The sequence below is a fragment of the Candoia aspera genome, chromosome 4 (assembly GCF_035149785.1).
Source record: "Candoia aspera isolate rCanAsp1 chromosome 4, rCanAsp1.hap2, whole genome shotgun sequence".
Classification (NCBI taxonomy): Eukaryota; Metazoa; Chordata; class Lepidosauria; order Squamata; family Boidae; genus Candoia; species Candoia aspera.
Genome location: NC_086156.1, coordinates 65,222,204 through 65,237,280, shown reverse-complemented (window position 1 = coordinate 65,237,280; position 15,077 = coordinate 65,222,204). Strand labels below are relative to the sequence as shown.

Sequence of the window (15,077 nt, the reverse complement as noted above, 5' to 3'; positions counted from 1 at the left end):
TGGAGGATTTCAGTGTACATTCAGAGAAGAATCAGCAACTTAAATAACATTATTCCTGTAGGTAAAGGTAAAGGTTTCCCTTGACGTAAAGTCCAGTCGTGTCCGACTCTAGGGGGCGGTGCTCATCTCCGTTTCTAAGCCTTGGAGCCGGCGTTGTCATAGACACTTCCGGGTCATGTGGCCAGCATGACGACTCGGAACGCCGTTACCTTCCCGCCGAAGCGGTACCTATTGATCTACTCACATTTGCATGTTTTCGAACTGCTAGGTGAGCAGGAGCTGGGACTAGCAACGGGAGCTCACCCCGCCGCGCGGTTTCGAACCGCCGACCTTCCGATCGGCAGCTCAGCGGTTTAACCCGCAACGCCACCGCGTCCCTCATTATTCCTGTAGGCAAGCATTATTTTTGTTTAAAAAATACAATTAGTCCAAATTGTATGACTAGAACTACTATCAGGAGCTTCTTTTATAAAATGCAAGATGGAAATGTAGGAATCTAAAATATTTCAATTATTGTCACCTTGCTGCTTGTCTGTAAGGATTAGCCAGATAAGGTGATGTGCACTTTTCAAGGTTCATGTTTTTTTTCTCATACACACTGTGCTCCATGAAAAGCTCAGCTTAACTGCATGTGATTCCTGACAGAAAGACAAAGAAACTGGCTACTTTTTGTTTGTGTCTATGCCATTGTATTTTTTTATTTGGCAACCTGCTGCTTGCTATTGAACATCCTTCCTGATAACAGAGTGTAGGCCATGCTTCCATCTAACCATAGTTTAGGCTTACAGTATATGCATGAGCAGAACTATTTCTGCATGAAGAGCTGGATTCATTCCCTCACCAAGCTTCTCCTCCCTTGTGACCAAAACGAAGGAAAATTTACCTCCATTTTGGTTTTCCATATTTTCATTAAGTGTGAACCAGAAATGGAATTTATTTTAGATTTCAATTTTGCCATCCAAAATTGAAAGTTGAATTGTAATTGGAGAACTACTTTGAAAACCCAGGGTTGTCAGCTAGGCTGGGAAGCTGAAACATTTCCCAGTAGAACACAGTGACAAGCTACTATCAAATCATGTCAAGAAACTGCATGGATGTATCCATATACAGTAAGTTACAAGAGGTCAGGCTCAACTTACTTTATTAATTTCTTACCTTACTAATTTATGGTCTGCACATAATGCCAATCCAGAAATATGTTAATGTGAAACTAAACTCTGATTTATTCTTTTCCTAGATGCATGACCTAGGCAAATGTTTAACCCCAGCACTTCATACAGTATATTTCTGCTCATATGCATACCTTTATGTGTGAAAGCACACATCTTGTATAATAAATTGTCACATTTCTTCGTGCTAAAGAAGGTGTGTGGGGGGCTCTATAATAATAGTTTGATCATCTATTGTTGTATGCAACATTTCTTCACAGTAATGTCCTTAGTGTTTTTTAAAATAAAAATGTATTAATTTTGCCCCAATGACTGTTTTGAACAGGTCTATTCTAAATCCATCATGTAAGACATTGAAAGAAAATAGGGTATCACTGAGTTTGCCCAGGGATTCCAAAATTTTGCATGTACTTATATGTACTTTAGACTATCCAGTGACAGGGACATTTGGATCCCTGCTTTTTATTATTTGGCACCATATACCAGTTGTATGCAATTTGGGATGCACTATTTGATTAAGCTGGAAATTTTCAAGCAAGCTTTACTGTATGTTCCCAGTTCTCAATGGCCTCTGCACTGTAATGACATATGTAGGAAGTATAAAAGCCTGAATGAGTTTCAGCTGATTTGGTGCAGAGATTTTGCTTAAACTTGGATTTCACTGAGCTGTGCTTTGTGCTGATAACTCCATACTCCACAATCCCTGTCATCGTCTAGGAGCTGTATTTGAGTTATGCTTACTGTTCAGGATATTGAACACAAAATGCTGAAATTTGGTTGAAAACAGATTTAAAAATAGGGGTTTTTTTTTTTAAACAATAATATAGTGAAGCAAAAATTACAAGCAACAAAATAACTCTTCACAAGCTGGCTAGTTTTTTCAATCTTCTCATAAGTAATTACCAAGCTACTTCTGAGTGAAGCCAACGAGAAATTTCTCTTCATTAATAGAAGGTCTATGTAGTTTCTAAAAATAGATGAGGTTCATAGAAAAACAAGATAGAGCCATTTTTAAAGTTATTTTTAAATGTGTTTATATGATATGGACATTTGAATGGTATCTGAGAATAGAATTCCATCTGCACTGATGAATTTGGAACATAATACCTATTATATGAGCAAGATAACACTTTAAGATAATACTTTTTTTCTCATTTTTAAATTAAATTATAAATGGCAGCTCCATACAGACTGATTCATTCTTTTTATTATGTATACATTATTTCTTTTTGTGCCCTAAGCATAACTGTTCTCATCATCTCTACTAAGATTTTTCTAAATATGGTGAACAAATACAGAGGCCTATTGCCTCTGATTTAATGTAGATAGATGGCATCCTTTCCATCAGCAAGAATTTTGTTCTGACAAACTGTAGTTGCCTGTGTGATTAAACAAACCAACCAAAAATTTGACTCAACTGCTTTAAGCCCTGAATGTTTCCTTGTGATTTATTAAATATAGCATGAAACTACTAGTGTTATCACCAGATTTTCTAATTTTTGTTTTTATTTTATCTCTTACTATTCTCTTACAATAAATTTCTAATATGAACTTAAATGTAATTGTTAACAAGGGACCCTACACTATATAATAAAAAGTTCTTTGAAGTTTTTTTAATGTGAAAAAATATTTGAGTTTAATACTGTTTTCTGATAATCGGTTATTAATGCCTGATAGCTGGCAAAAATGTATAGAGGAATTATTCCTATTATATACAACAAAACATGTAAAATATTCTGTGGGAGGAAAGGGAATTTTTCTGTGAACCTGATTGTCAGGTAGAAATCTACCTAATGGGAAAGCAGCCTAGCTCAGAAATAGAACCCAAGCTTTCAGCATAAATGACCTGTTTCTTTAGGTGGAGCTTGAAAAGATCCCTGCCTAAAACCCCTGAAATGCCCTGCAAATCACTGCACACATTGTATATAAGGCAGCATCCTGTATAACTGATGCTTTGCTAAGAAGAGTTCATCAACCTATGGAAAGTTAGGTCAACTAATGTTAGAATATTGTGCTGGCAATCCAATCCAATAAAAATCATGAGTACTGATATTAGAAATAATAAAAGTGATGTAAGGTACATAATGTTATCTGACTCATTCTATAAAGAAACTTTCACTCAAAATATTTTGAAAGCCCCCTTACATACCTCCCTCCCCCAATAGTATATAGGGTCTACAATTCTGTTATGTCATTTCTGACTATCAAGTTTATTCCAGGTTGCAAACAATACTGTTTGTTATAGATTCTCAGCAAATGTGAATCACTACTATTCAATGTTTCATGTGTGTGATTTCAGGCCCATGGTTACAGCCCATACAAGATGATGATGTGAACGACCAATACAACAACATCCTCAACAATAAACGGTTCATGCTGGATATGTTGTATGCCCATAATAACTTGCCTTCTTCCAAGGATGAAAGGGTTAAAGAACTGGATGTGAAGATAGATACAAAGAAGGTGCTGGATGCAAGTGAAGATACTGTTACCAGCCTGGCCAGCAGGATTTCAGTCCTACCAACTACCAAGCAGGCCAAAGATGAATGTGTAAAAAAAATGGAGATTGGAAGTTTGGAAAATCAGGGCAGCGTGAAGATCTTTGCAGAAAGATTCAACAGTGGTGAGGTGGCCAAAATTTCTAACTTACCTGAAAGTGATTTTAATGAAAAGACTTCTGAAAAAACACCAGTGCAGGTTAAGACAGAATCTGACTATATTTGGGATCAACTCTTGGCTAGTCCAAGAAAACTGAAAATCAAAGATATGGATTTTACAGATTTAGGAGATGAGGATGATATTGACATATTGGACATGGAAATTAGTCCCAGTGATGCCCTAGTTCCCCCTCCCCCACCCATACCTTCCTTTTTAGGTTTCCCTCCACCACCCCCTCCATTGCTTTATGGGTGTCCTCTTCCACCCCCACCTTCTGCTAATTTATTGGCTCCCCCTCTATCAAGCACTCCTCAAGGTTTAGGGTCATCCCTACTTCCTAGAGATCAACCAACCTTTATAAAAAAGAAGAAAACCATTCGCCTCTTTTGGAATGAAATGAGGCCATTTGAATGGCAGTGCAAGAACAACAGACACTGCAAAGGATTCCTGTGGTCAAAACTGGAGCCTATTAAAGTAGATGCTACCAAACTAGAACACCTCTTTGAGACTAAATCCAAGGATCTTCCTATCACAAAGGTACTGTTCTTTATATGTCTTAATTTTGTTTATACTTTGTGTCTCTAAGCCAAATCTTTATAATAAATAATTCAAAAACTGCTGGGGCCAGATTTCCACATATAATTATTAATGTTTTACAAGGTGCTGGGAATCAAGAAAATTGCCTAATATGTTTAAATATTTAAATGAAGTTCAACACCCTGTGTAGTACCCAGATAAGAATTTTAAATTCAAAGAGTTAACGTTCTTTCTCATTTTCTTTTTATCACTAAAAATCTCTATGACAGAAAAATTTAAGATTACATAAATATCAAATCTTTTTTGTTTGTTTTCTTTTGAGATTGCTAACATAAAGGAAGAGTCTCTAGTACTGTTGGGGAGTGTGGGGACAGCATATGAAGATTAGATTTTGGTCCTATTGTAGGTATTACTCAGAACAAATGCTTTGCTGCTTAACCACCATCAAGGTAAAGAGTTAAGTATATGCATAAACACCATATTTTCGGTCTTGTTTGAAACATGTAGCAGTGGTTAGTCAGTGGAATTACAGTCATTTTGAGATGCTCTCACCAGTTGTATGTACAAAGAGTGGAGTGGGTCTCTTCCTTCTTCTGACATTCTGACATGAATGACATTCTGACATTCTAACTGAAATTCTATACAGTTAGAGCCTACATGTAGACTCTAGGTTCTAGGTGGCTCTCTGATACTGACAGTCATCCTCCTATACATGAAAATGAAGAAAACAATGACAAAAAGAGACAGAGTTGTCCCCACACATTTTCCTTATATGTATATCCTTCTCAGAACTTCAGATTAATTTAATCGTTGTGTAGATAGGTCTACACAAGTTGAGGTTCCCTTAAAAAAAATCTCAGATACATATTTTTATTTATAATGACTCTTGTCTGTTTGCCATTCATACATCCAATTCACATGCTCAGTGTTCATGCACTGTTCTCACACATTCATCTAAAATACTCATCTGATGTCTGTATTGGCAACACAGGTTTATTTCTTTATAGAAAGGTCTATAACTCTCTCATGAATACCAGAACTGTGAGTGTATCAGCTATTTCGGACATAAAAGATCTCAGAGTGGGCATTCTGGGAAAAAAAACAGTTCCAGTGAATACACAGAGCATGTGGCAGGACAGAAATTCATACAAATATTTGACAGTGGATATTAGGCTGTGGAAAGGAATTACAAGGCATTCTCTAATTATAAAACAATGAATTGCTTTAATAATTCAACAAAAGTTCAATGTGACTTTGTTCTTTGTTTGGATGATAAGCCTAATCCCCATGAAACCATTCCTCCACCCCTTTTTTCATGAAGACTGAGGTCCCTTTAAAATTCAGAAGGTTGAAAATGAAGTGTCGCACTACTTGCTGCTGACTATTTGCTATTATTTATTAATCAGATTTGTCTACTGTCTGAAACATAGGCAGCTTACAGTACTTACAAAATAAAACACAGCAAAAAATCAAATAAATTAAAATTCAAAATCTAATCCACCAAATTAAGTACTAAAATGAATGAGCTAAAATCTGTTTGGGACAATGCCACTAGATACAATTAATCCCCAAAGGTCAGGTTTTCATCGGCTTCCAGAAGGCCATGACAGTGGGGTCTATCCTTGTTTCAGGTGGTTAGCTATTCCAAAGGAGGGGGTCTTTTACAGAGAATGCCTGCCATTAGGCTCCTCCCACCACACCTCCTGGTAGGTGGGAACCCCTAGTTGTTTGAAAACAAACTAGCAGAGAAAGGTGGTCTCTAAGATACTCAGGTTACTTATTCTATTTTTTATGTCTGATGAACTATAGTATGTTATAATGCACAACATGTTATGCTACAATATGCTAAAAATTAGGCTGATAATATATTTTTATTTTGTTTTATTGCCACAGTATGGTGGGAAAGCTGAAGTATGATGTCAACAGTCAGTACATAGCAAGTTGGTTTTAATACCAACTCCTCTAGTATATCCATAACTTTATAGATCCATGACTTTACAAAACGTATGGGAAGAACTCAGTGTTACCATTTCTTTCAGTGCTGTAGAACTGTCTGAAATGCAGACTAAGAGGAGAGTTTGAAAAGTCTGGAAATAAATATAATAATTGCACCACATAGAAATATTACTAAAAAATAACAATAAAGGCAACATAAATTGAAGTCACAAGAATGGTTAATTTGGTGACTCACACAGATAGTTGAAGAGCTGAAATTATCTTATTCTTTAAACTATTGCATTTCCTTTAAGTGCAGCCAAATATTCTCAGATTTCACATGCTGTGCCAGTGCTCTGTTGTGGTTGTTTATGCCTTGATCATTTACAGATCTTTAAAATACATTTTAATCCACATTGGGAGTTTTCTAGAAAAAAATCAGACCAAAATTCAAATAAAATGAATTGCCCACTATATCCTTCAGTAGCAACGGTTGGTCAAGTTCCAGATCTAGCTACTTTTAATTCAGCAGTAAGCTCTGCCCTTAATTCAGCAGTTTCAGAGCTGTCTTACTATTCAAGCTGAAGATAATACTGTCTATGTGACTTTCAAATTAGTTCATAAAGTCATTCTGTTAGATTATATGACTGCTATGTCCATGATACTTAAATGTGTTTTGATTTTTTTCTGACATCAGGACCTCATAAACACTTGAAAAATGAATTGACTTGAAACAAATATGTGGTAGTAGCCTACTGACCAGGCATCCTCTTCAATATAAAAAGCCTGCTGACTAGGCAGTACTCATTGAAATGCAGTATTCATTCCACATCAGTCTTTCCCTGGCTTTTCAGTACTAGGTTCTGCCATCTGCACACCCCACCTCCAGCTATGCTACCCTCTGCCTGTCAACTAGCCTCTCTAGCAGTCTCTGTGTTAGAATGCCTAACAAACCATGGGAACACAGAGGGGGCAGCAAGACAGTTTACAGAGGAAACAAGGCCATTATAGAAAAGGTTCTTGAGTCCAGGTGCAGGATGAACTGTGAGAAAGAGATTCAGAGAAATTCCCCTTAATTATACTAGGTATATGTGGAATAATTACTTTGGTAGCATTTCAAAATTGTTACATTACCATATTAGCAATAAAGATCTTTCCAGAAATCTAGTTGGTTCTTATTTCCTGAGTCTGCCTGCCGTGAAGGGCTTAACACTCTACCACAAAACCTCTCTGAATAATATGAAAATGATCCAAACTCAATCCCTTAATGAGTTATATTAAAACTAATAATGAAGACTAAAATCCCTGTCTTCATCATCATGCAAAGAGAGTGAGACTTTGGAAGCTTCCGTCAGTCCCCCATCAGCAAACTTCCAGAAGCACCCTAGGATACAGACGTCTTCAGCAACTGCAAGATTGTTCTTACTGCAGCAAAGCCTGAGTGCTGGCCCTTGGAGCACAAAGCCAAAGCAGATTCCTTCAATAATCATCCAGCTTCTCCTGCAAATGTATTGTTGGGCCCATCAACGTCTTATTAACTCCAAAGAGAACACCAAGAAATCTTGCTGATTTCCTGAAATATCAATACTGGTGTTCAAAAATAAATAGCCCCTTTTTCCTTAAGAAAACCCTAACCCTCAGGAAAATATGGATATTCAATATTATTATTCTTCAAGAGGCCTAGGAGTGTTGGAGCATAATAGTTATATGTCCTTTACATTGGGGGCAATTTCAAATACTAAAGATGGGAGATCCTCAGGCAGCCTTAACATATTTATTTCAGAGAAATTACATCTAATAAATCTTGTATTACATCCATGCAGTACCACACCCACTAATGATTTGAGTTTCTCAAGCTGTGATTACCTTTTTTTTTTTTATTCAGTATCTATATTTCTCTCCAGTAACTATTGTCCCAAACTAATGAAGTGTGGGACCCTTTCAAGGAATATATTTTCCATCTACTTGAATTGTGATTAGATGCTACCAACATATTAGTATTTGTCTGCTACATTTTAAACAATATTTACTATAGAACAAAAGAAGCAGATTCCCTTCCTTTGGGGCACACATGCCTTATTCTGAAGAAGTGTACCTTGGGAGGAGACATTATGGGGAGAGTGATCTTGGCAAGCATTGGGGTCACTTCCACTTTCCCTATATGGTAACAGATCCTCTTTAAAGGATATTTCAGTGCTATTTGCCCATATTTGAGATAGCAAAAACTATTACCAGTATAACGTTTGCTGTTCCCATTGCCAGTCCCTATCCTGCCAAAGTAATGATGATGCCAAATGGTGGTTGTGTGCAAGGCAAGCTAAGAAAAGGAATTGATGGCTTTGTTTGGGAAGATATTCATCAATCACGTTACTTATCACGGGCTGGATCTCCTTAATGTGAAATGTGACAGTCCCTCACCAGTGCATGTCACCTGTTTTTCTGGCTAGTTGATAGGCACTAACCAGTCAGCTCTCTCCTTCTCCTGCACTTTTCCAGCCTTGGCAGAGCTACCTGAGATGGGATGGGTGGCAGGAGAAGTGGGGAAATGAGACTTTATCCACTAGGTCTCTGATCCCATTGTTGCACAGTGAAACAGGACAGATCCTGCTTCACTATAGAGCCCCCACAGTGACTGTCAGCTGTTTTCAGGGTACTTTTAAACAGGTTTACAACTCTTCTGAAAGGTGATTAAACCATGGCCAGGCTGCTTTTAAACATGGTTTTATCACTCTTTCAGAAGAGATAAGGTAAAGATTCCCATTTAGTCACATCTAATGACACACTAAGGGGCGGTGCTCATCTCCGTTTCCACGGCTGAAGAGTCAGTGTTGTCTAAGGACAATTCCGTGTCATGTGGCCAGCATGACAATCACAGAAATGCTGTTACCTTCCTGCCAAAGCGGTACCTATTTATCTACTCGCATTTGCATGCTTTCGAATTGCTAGGTTGGCAAGAGCTGGGGTGAGTGTGGGAGCTCACTCTGCCACACAGCACTTGGGTCTCGAACCGCTGAACTTGCAACCTTCCGGTCAACAAGCCTGGCATCTTAACCACTGAGCCACCACGCCCCCTCTTTCAGAAGAGTGCTGACCATATTAAAAAGTAGCCCAACTAACAGCTGACAACAGAGCAGGCAGTTGCTGGATGCACTAAAGAGAACTCCCTTTCACTTCACCTCATAACCACTACCCTGTGCCTGTCAGCTTTGGTGGAGGCAGGCTATTTTTTTAAAAAAGCTTAACACCCTGCTGACCATAGTAAACATATGTTCAAAAGCAGCCCAAGTAGCAACATAGTGAGGTATTGCACCCAGAAACAGCAGAGAGATTCTTTCCTGCTTCTCTGTACAAGTTCTCTTCCACCTCCACTCTCAGCTGCTGTTTGGCCTGATCCAGGCCAGGGATTGATTCAGAGACCAAGCAGGGACAGAAAGAGACAGTACTTTCTAGGGCTCAAGTTGACAGCAGTAGTGCTGACTGTCTTTAGAAGTGCTTAATATCCTTTCTCCCAATCCACAGTAATTTTCTTGCTGGTCACTCACTGCTGCCCTATAATATTAGTAAATCTCTTCCAATCCCACTCAGCCCTAGAATACAGTAGCAATCATCAGTCCATGTTGTTATGTTGCGCTCCTACACTTTGTGCTACATACTGGGAACACAGGACACAGAATAATGATTCTAAGTTAGAGGAAGGCCTGATTCCAGTTAAATGTTAGGAAAAACTTCCCAGAAATAAGAGCAGTTTGAGTGTACAATTATCTAGAGAGGTAGATTGGATTTATTGGAAGTGGCTGAACATCCATCTGCTGGGCATGCTTCTACTGAGTTCCTGCTTGAACCCTGTGGCTTAATGGTCCAGCCTGAAGCTATTATTTTGTAATCTTGATTTCACACCTTTTTCCTATTATAGAATAAACAATTATTTAATCAGGGATATGCATATAATTGATAGTAATTTGAACATAACCATACTCATCTGAGAATCTCTCTTCTTTATCAATTTTACCTTTTACTGTTAGGACTTGCAGCCAGTAGTAGTAATAAAGTGAGGAGTTGCGGATGTTTGTAGTTCACATCACCTGACCCAAAATAGCATCAAGAGTCATATATTGCTAATTATTTAAATAATGTTAAAATATATACTGCTTTTAGCTACAATGGATTATCATTCAAGATGGTACAGTAAAGAGAAAGACGCTTACTTAGAAGTTTAAAAGCCACAAATCACATATATTCATGTTATCCTGTTTTGTTGTTGTTTATTTGTTTAGTCGCTTCCGACTCTTCGTGACTTCATGGACCAGCCCACGCCAGAGCTTCCTGTCGGTCGTCAACACCCCCAGCTCCCCCAGGAACGAGTCTGTCACCTCTAGAATATCATCCATCCACCTTGCCCTTGGTCGGCCCCTCTTCCTTTTGCCCTCCACTCTCCCTAGCATCAGCATCTTCTCCAGGCTGTCCTGTCTTCTCATTATGTGGCCAAAGTATTTCAGTTTTGCCTTTGATATCATTCCCTCAAGTGAGCAGTCTGGCTTTATTTCCTGGAGGATGGACTGGTTTGATCTTCTTGCAGTCCAAGGCACTCTCAGAATTTTCCTCCAACACCACAGTTCAAAAGCATCTATCTTCCTTCTCTCAGCCTTCCTTATGGTCCAGCTCTCGCAGCCATATGTTACTACGGGGAACACCATTGCTTTAACTGTGTGGACCTTTGTTGTCAGTGTGATGTCTCTGCTCTTAACTATTTTATCGAGATTTGTCATTGCTCTTCTTCCAAGGATTAAGCATCTTCTGATTTCCTGACTGCAGTCAGCATCTGCAGTAATCTTTGCACCTAGAAATACAAAGTCTTTCACTGCTTCTACATTTTCTCCCTCTATTTGCCAGTTATCAATCAAGCTGGTTGCCATAATCTTGGTTTTTTTGAGGTTTAGCTGCAAGCCAGCTTTTGCACTTTCTTCTTTCACCTTCACCATAGGCCCCTCAGTTCCTCTTCGCTTTCAGCCATCAAAGTGGTATCATCTGCATATCTGAGATTGTTGATGTTTCTTCCAGCAATTTTAACTCCAGCCTTGGATTCCTCAAGCCCAGCATGTCGCATGATGTGTTCTGCATACAAGTTGAATAGGTAGGGTGAAAGTATACAACCCTGCCGTACTCCTTTCCCAATCTTAAACCAGTCCGTTCTTACTGTTGCTACTTGGTCATTATACAGATTCTTCAGGAGGCATACAAGATGACTTGGTATCCCCATACCACTAAGAACTTGCCACAATTTGTTATGGTCCACACAGTCAAAGGCTTTAGAATAGTCAATAAAACAGAAATAGATGTTTTTCTGAAACTCCCTGGCCTTTTCCATTATCCATCGGATATTGGCAATTTGGTCCCTAGTTCCTCTGCCTTTTCTAAACCCAGCTTGTACATCTGGCAATTCTTGCTCCATGAATTGCTGAAGTCTACCTTGCAGGATCTTGAGCATTACCTTACTGGCATGTGAAATGAGTGCCACTGTTTGATAGTTTGAATATTCTTTAGTGTTTCCTTTTTTTGGTATGGGGATATAAGTTGATGTTTTCCAGTCTGATGGCCATTCTTGTGTTTTCCAAATTTGCTGGCATATAGCATGCATTACCTTGACAGCATCGTCTCGCAAGATGTTGAACAGTTCAGCTGGGATGCCGTCTTCTCCTGCTGCCTTGTTATTAGCAATGCTTCTTAAGGCCCACTCAACCTCACTCTTCAGGATGTCTGGCTCTAGCTCACCGACCACACCGTCAAAGCTATCCCCGATATTGTTATCCTTCCTATACAGGTCTTCCGTATATTCTTGCCACCTTTTCTTGATCTCTTCTTCTTCTGTTAGGTCCTTGCCATCTTTGTTTTTGATCATACCCATTTTTGCCTGGAGTTATCCTGTTACTGCAGCCTAAAACAGTGATTCATATTTCACTAAAGTTGATCTGGAAAAAATAATCAGAGAGATGTTACACTGAATAGCAACAAGTAATATTTTTTTCTGCAGAACACATTTTGAGCAAGCAGAATCGAAATAGCAAGAATTACGGATTTCAGCAACCGTGGCACTAGTTCACCACAATTTCTTTCTAGAAGGGAATTAAAATTGACAATAAGATCCAACTTTAAGTTATGTAGAACTGTTCCTAACTCAAACTTTTTCTTCTTCATTCCCAAAATACTGTATGTGCTTCTGCCACTTTTGTCAACATGAACATAATACAAAATACAGTGGTTAAGATATTGGACTAAACCCAGGGCGACCCAGGTTTAAATCCACCCTCAGCTGCAGCGGCTTACTGAATTACTTTAAGCTACTCTTCCTCTCTCACTGTAATCTACTTAAAACAGATTGTGGTTGTGGAGGAGGAGGGAATTGGAGGAGGGAGTTAGAGGAGGGAGTGCTGTGTAAATTGCCTTGAGTTCCTGAAGGAAAAGTGGGATACAGTCTAACAGACCAGTAAATATCTCAGAAATCTTCTAAGAAAAGTCCAAAGAATCTATCACAAATAAGTTCTGTTTTTACTGTAGAAATCAGTATCATTTGACTTAGCATGTTATCAATATGCTAGACTAACTTAAGAAATTATAGTTAAGATTTGTTTATTTAAGGAATAGGTATATGACTAAAGAAACATAACAGTTTACAGTCCCTCCTTCTTACTCTCAGAAAACTGCTGCAGATGGCAAGAGGCAAGAAATCATTGTGCTGGATTCCAAGAGGAGCAATGCTATAAATATTGGGCTGACTGTATTACCCCATCCAAGGACAATCAAGATTGCCATTTTGAACTTTGATGAATATGCCTTAAATAAGGAAGGAATAGAGGTACTGAGAAAACCATGCAGAGCATTAAGTTAAACAGTATATTGTTATTTCCAGGTACTAGTGGTTGAAAATGTATTGAAGTATGAATTCTTATAATGGACTAATCTGATTAGTATTATGTAACATTTTCTCCCTGTGCAGACATATGATATTTTTAAAATCAATCAGCAATATAGGGCACAAGTTTAATCTTTGAACAAGACATGTACGTATTCATATTCATATTCATTGGCAGTGTCACAATAAAAGACCCAATTTTCCTCTATTTTCCAATTGACTAATACAGAGTCAGAAAAAAACAAACATCATGGGAATAGAAGTAAAACTCATACAGCTCCATAAAGGTTTAGTTTAGGTATGTGTTTGGGATCCAGCTATAGCCTGAATTCCAGGGTGAACCTGGGTAATTCAGAATACTAAATAGTAAATTTTACTCATCTCTTCGATAAGTAAATTTTAATTGATTTGAAGTACAGCAGATATGTGCAACCCATGTAATTTTTGTCAAAGTGGTGCAAAATCTTATGTAAGAACACTGAGATCTCATGAGATTTCAGCATTTTTGTTGATGAGATTGGACTGTCTTCTATCCTTATCTCACCAAACATATTACAACAGTTTCTAGCCTGTACATGTGGTGTCCTGGTGCTGTGTGTTTTTGAGCTCCTGAGTCAGTACATATCTCTTCAATTAGCAGTGGATATGCAGGTTTAAGACTCTTTCTCCAGCAAAATACCATTTTTTAAATTACGGCTGCACAGAATTGAAAAGATAGAAATGATTTTATAAATGGTTAATTGTAATATTTTAAACAATTGTTAAAATCAGTTAAATGTAAATATTTGCATAATTTTGATGTGGGTAATTCTTAATCATTCCCATATTTTTAACAAGAAAAATTAGGAGTTCTAACAAAATTTACAAAGCTAAGTTCAGCTTTAATACATTCAGTTTAGATGAGCAGTCTGTATAGTTTGCCTTTGATGGTTTGTTTGTTTGTTTGTTTTTTGGTTTGGGTTTTTGTTTTTGGGTGGTTTTTTTTTTTTTTTTGGTCTTTCTAGAAAATTCTCACAATGATTCCCACAGAAGAGGAGAAGCAGAAAATTCAAGAAGCTCAGTTAGCCAACCCTGATATCCCTCTGGGTACTGCTGAACAATTTCTATTGACTCTGTCTTCCATTACTGAACTCACTCCTAGACTTCAGCTCTGGGCATTTAAAATGGATTATGAGCTTGTGGAAAAGGTAATTTCTTATTGCTGAATAAATATAATTGGTTCTGGATTTTAATTTAACCTATTTGCGCTCACTGTAGTGAATATCTCTCTGCTGAGCTCTTCATTAATACCATGTTGAATAACCAGTGGAACAATTAAGAGGGTACTCAGTCAGTCTTCTCCTTAAAATGTAAAGGCCATGTTTCCTAATTTCCATATCTGAAGCACAGTGGACTTTAACTGGGATGAGAATTATATCAGGAAATAACCTCTCACCCCAATACTTCTCAACATCTATAGCACTTTGGTAGAAAAACTAGGGGTGTGGGGAAGTCTTGCAGGTAGAACCGTAAAATCATAGAGTTGGAAGAGGCCACTTAAGGAAATGAATCCAGTCCCCTTTCAATATAGAAATCCATATTACAGCATCCAAGACAAATGGCAAATCACATCCAGTGAAGGTGAGCTCGTAACCTTTCCAAGTTATTGGTTCCACTGTCATAGTATTCTTATTGGGAAGTTTTTTCTAACATTCAATCTGTAACTTAAATCCATTACTTCATGTTCTGTACTCTGGAATGAGAAACAACAGGTCCTGACCTTCTTCTGTGGGACATCCTTCCACATATTTGAAGAGCTGTTACATCCCCTTCATGTTTTCTCAAGCCTAAAAATATATAGCTCTTTCAATCTTTCTTGTTTAAACCATGAT

General features: G+C 38.0%; 1 protein-coding gene across 1 annotated transcript in view; it reads left to right on the top strand.

The window, feature by feature from the left end:
* FHOD3 (formin homology 2 domain containing 3) overlaps positions 1 to 15,077 on the top strand; it is a 311,906-nt gene that overhangs the window by 238,769 nt on the left and 58,060 nt on the right. The window contains exons 17-19 of the mRNA XM_063300332.1: positions 3,469 to 4,364; positions 12,991 to 13,149; positions 14,211 to 14,393. Of these exons, the coding sequence (XP_063156402.1) occupies positions 3,469 to 4,364; positions 12,991 to 13,149; positions 14,211 to 14,393 (1,238 nt within the window). The remainder of the gene's footprint in view (positions 1 to 3,468; positions 4,365 to 12,990; positions 13,150 to 14,210; positions 14,394 to 15,077) is intronic.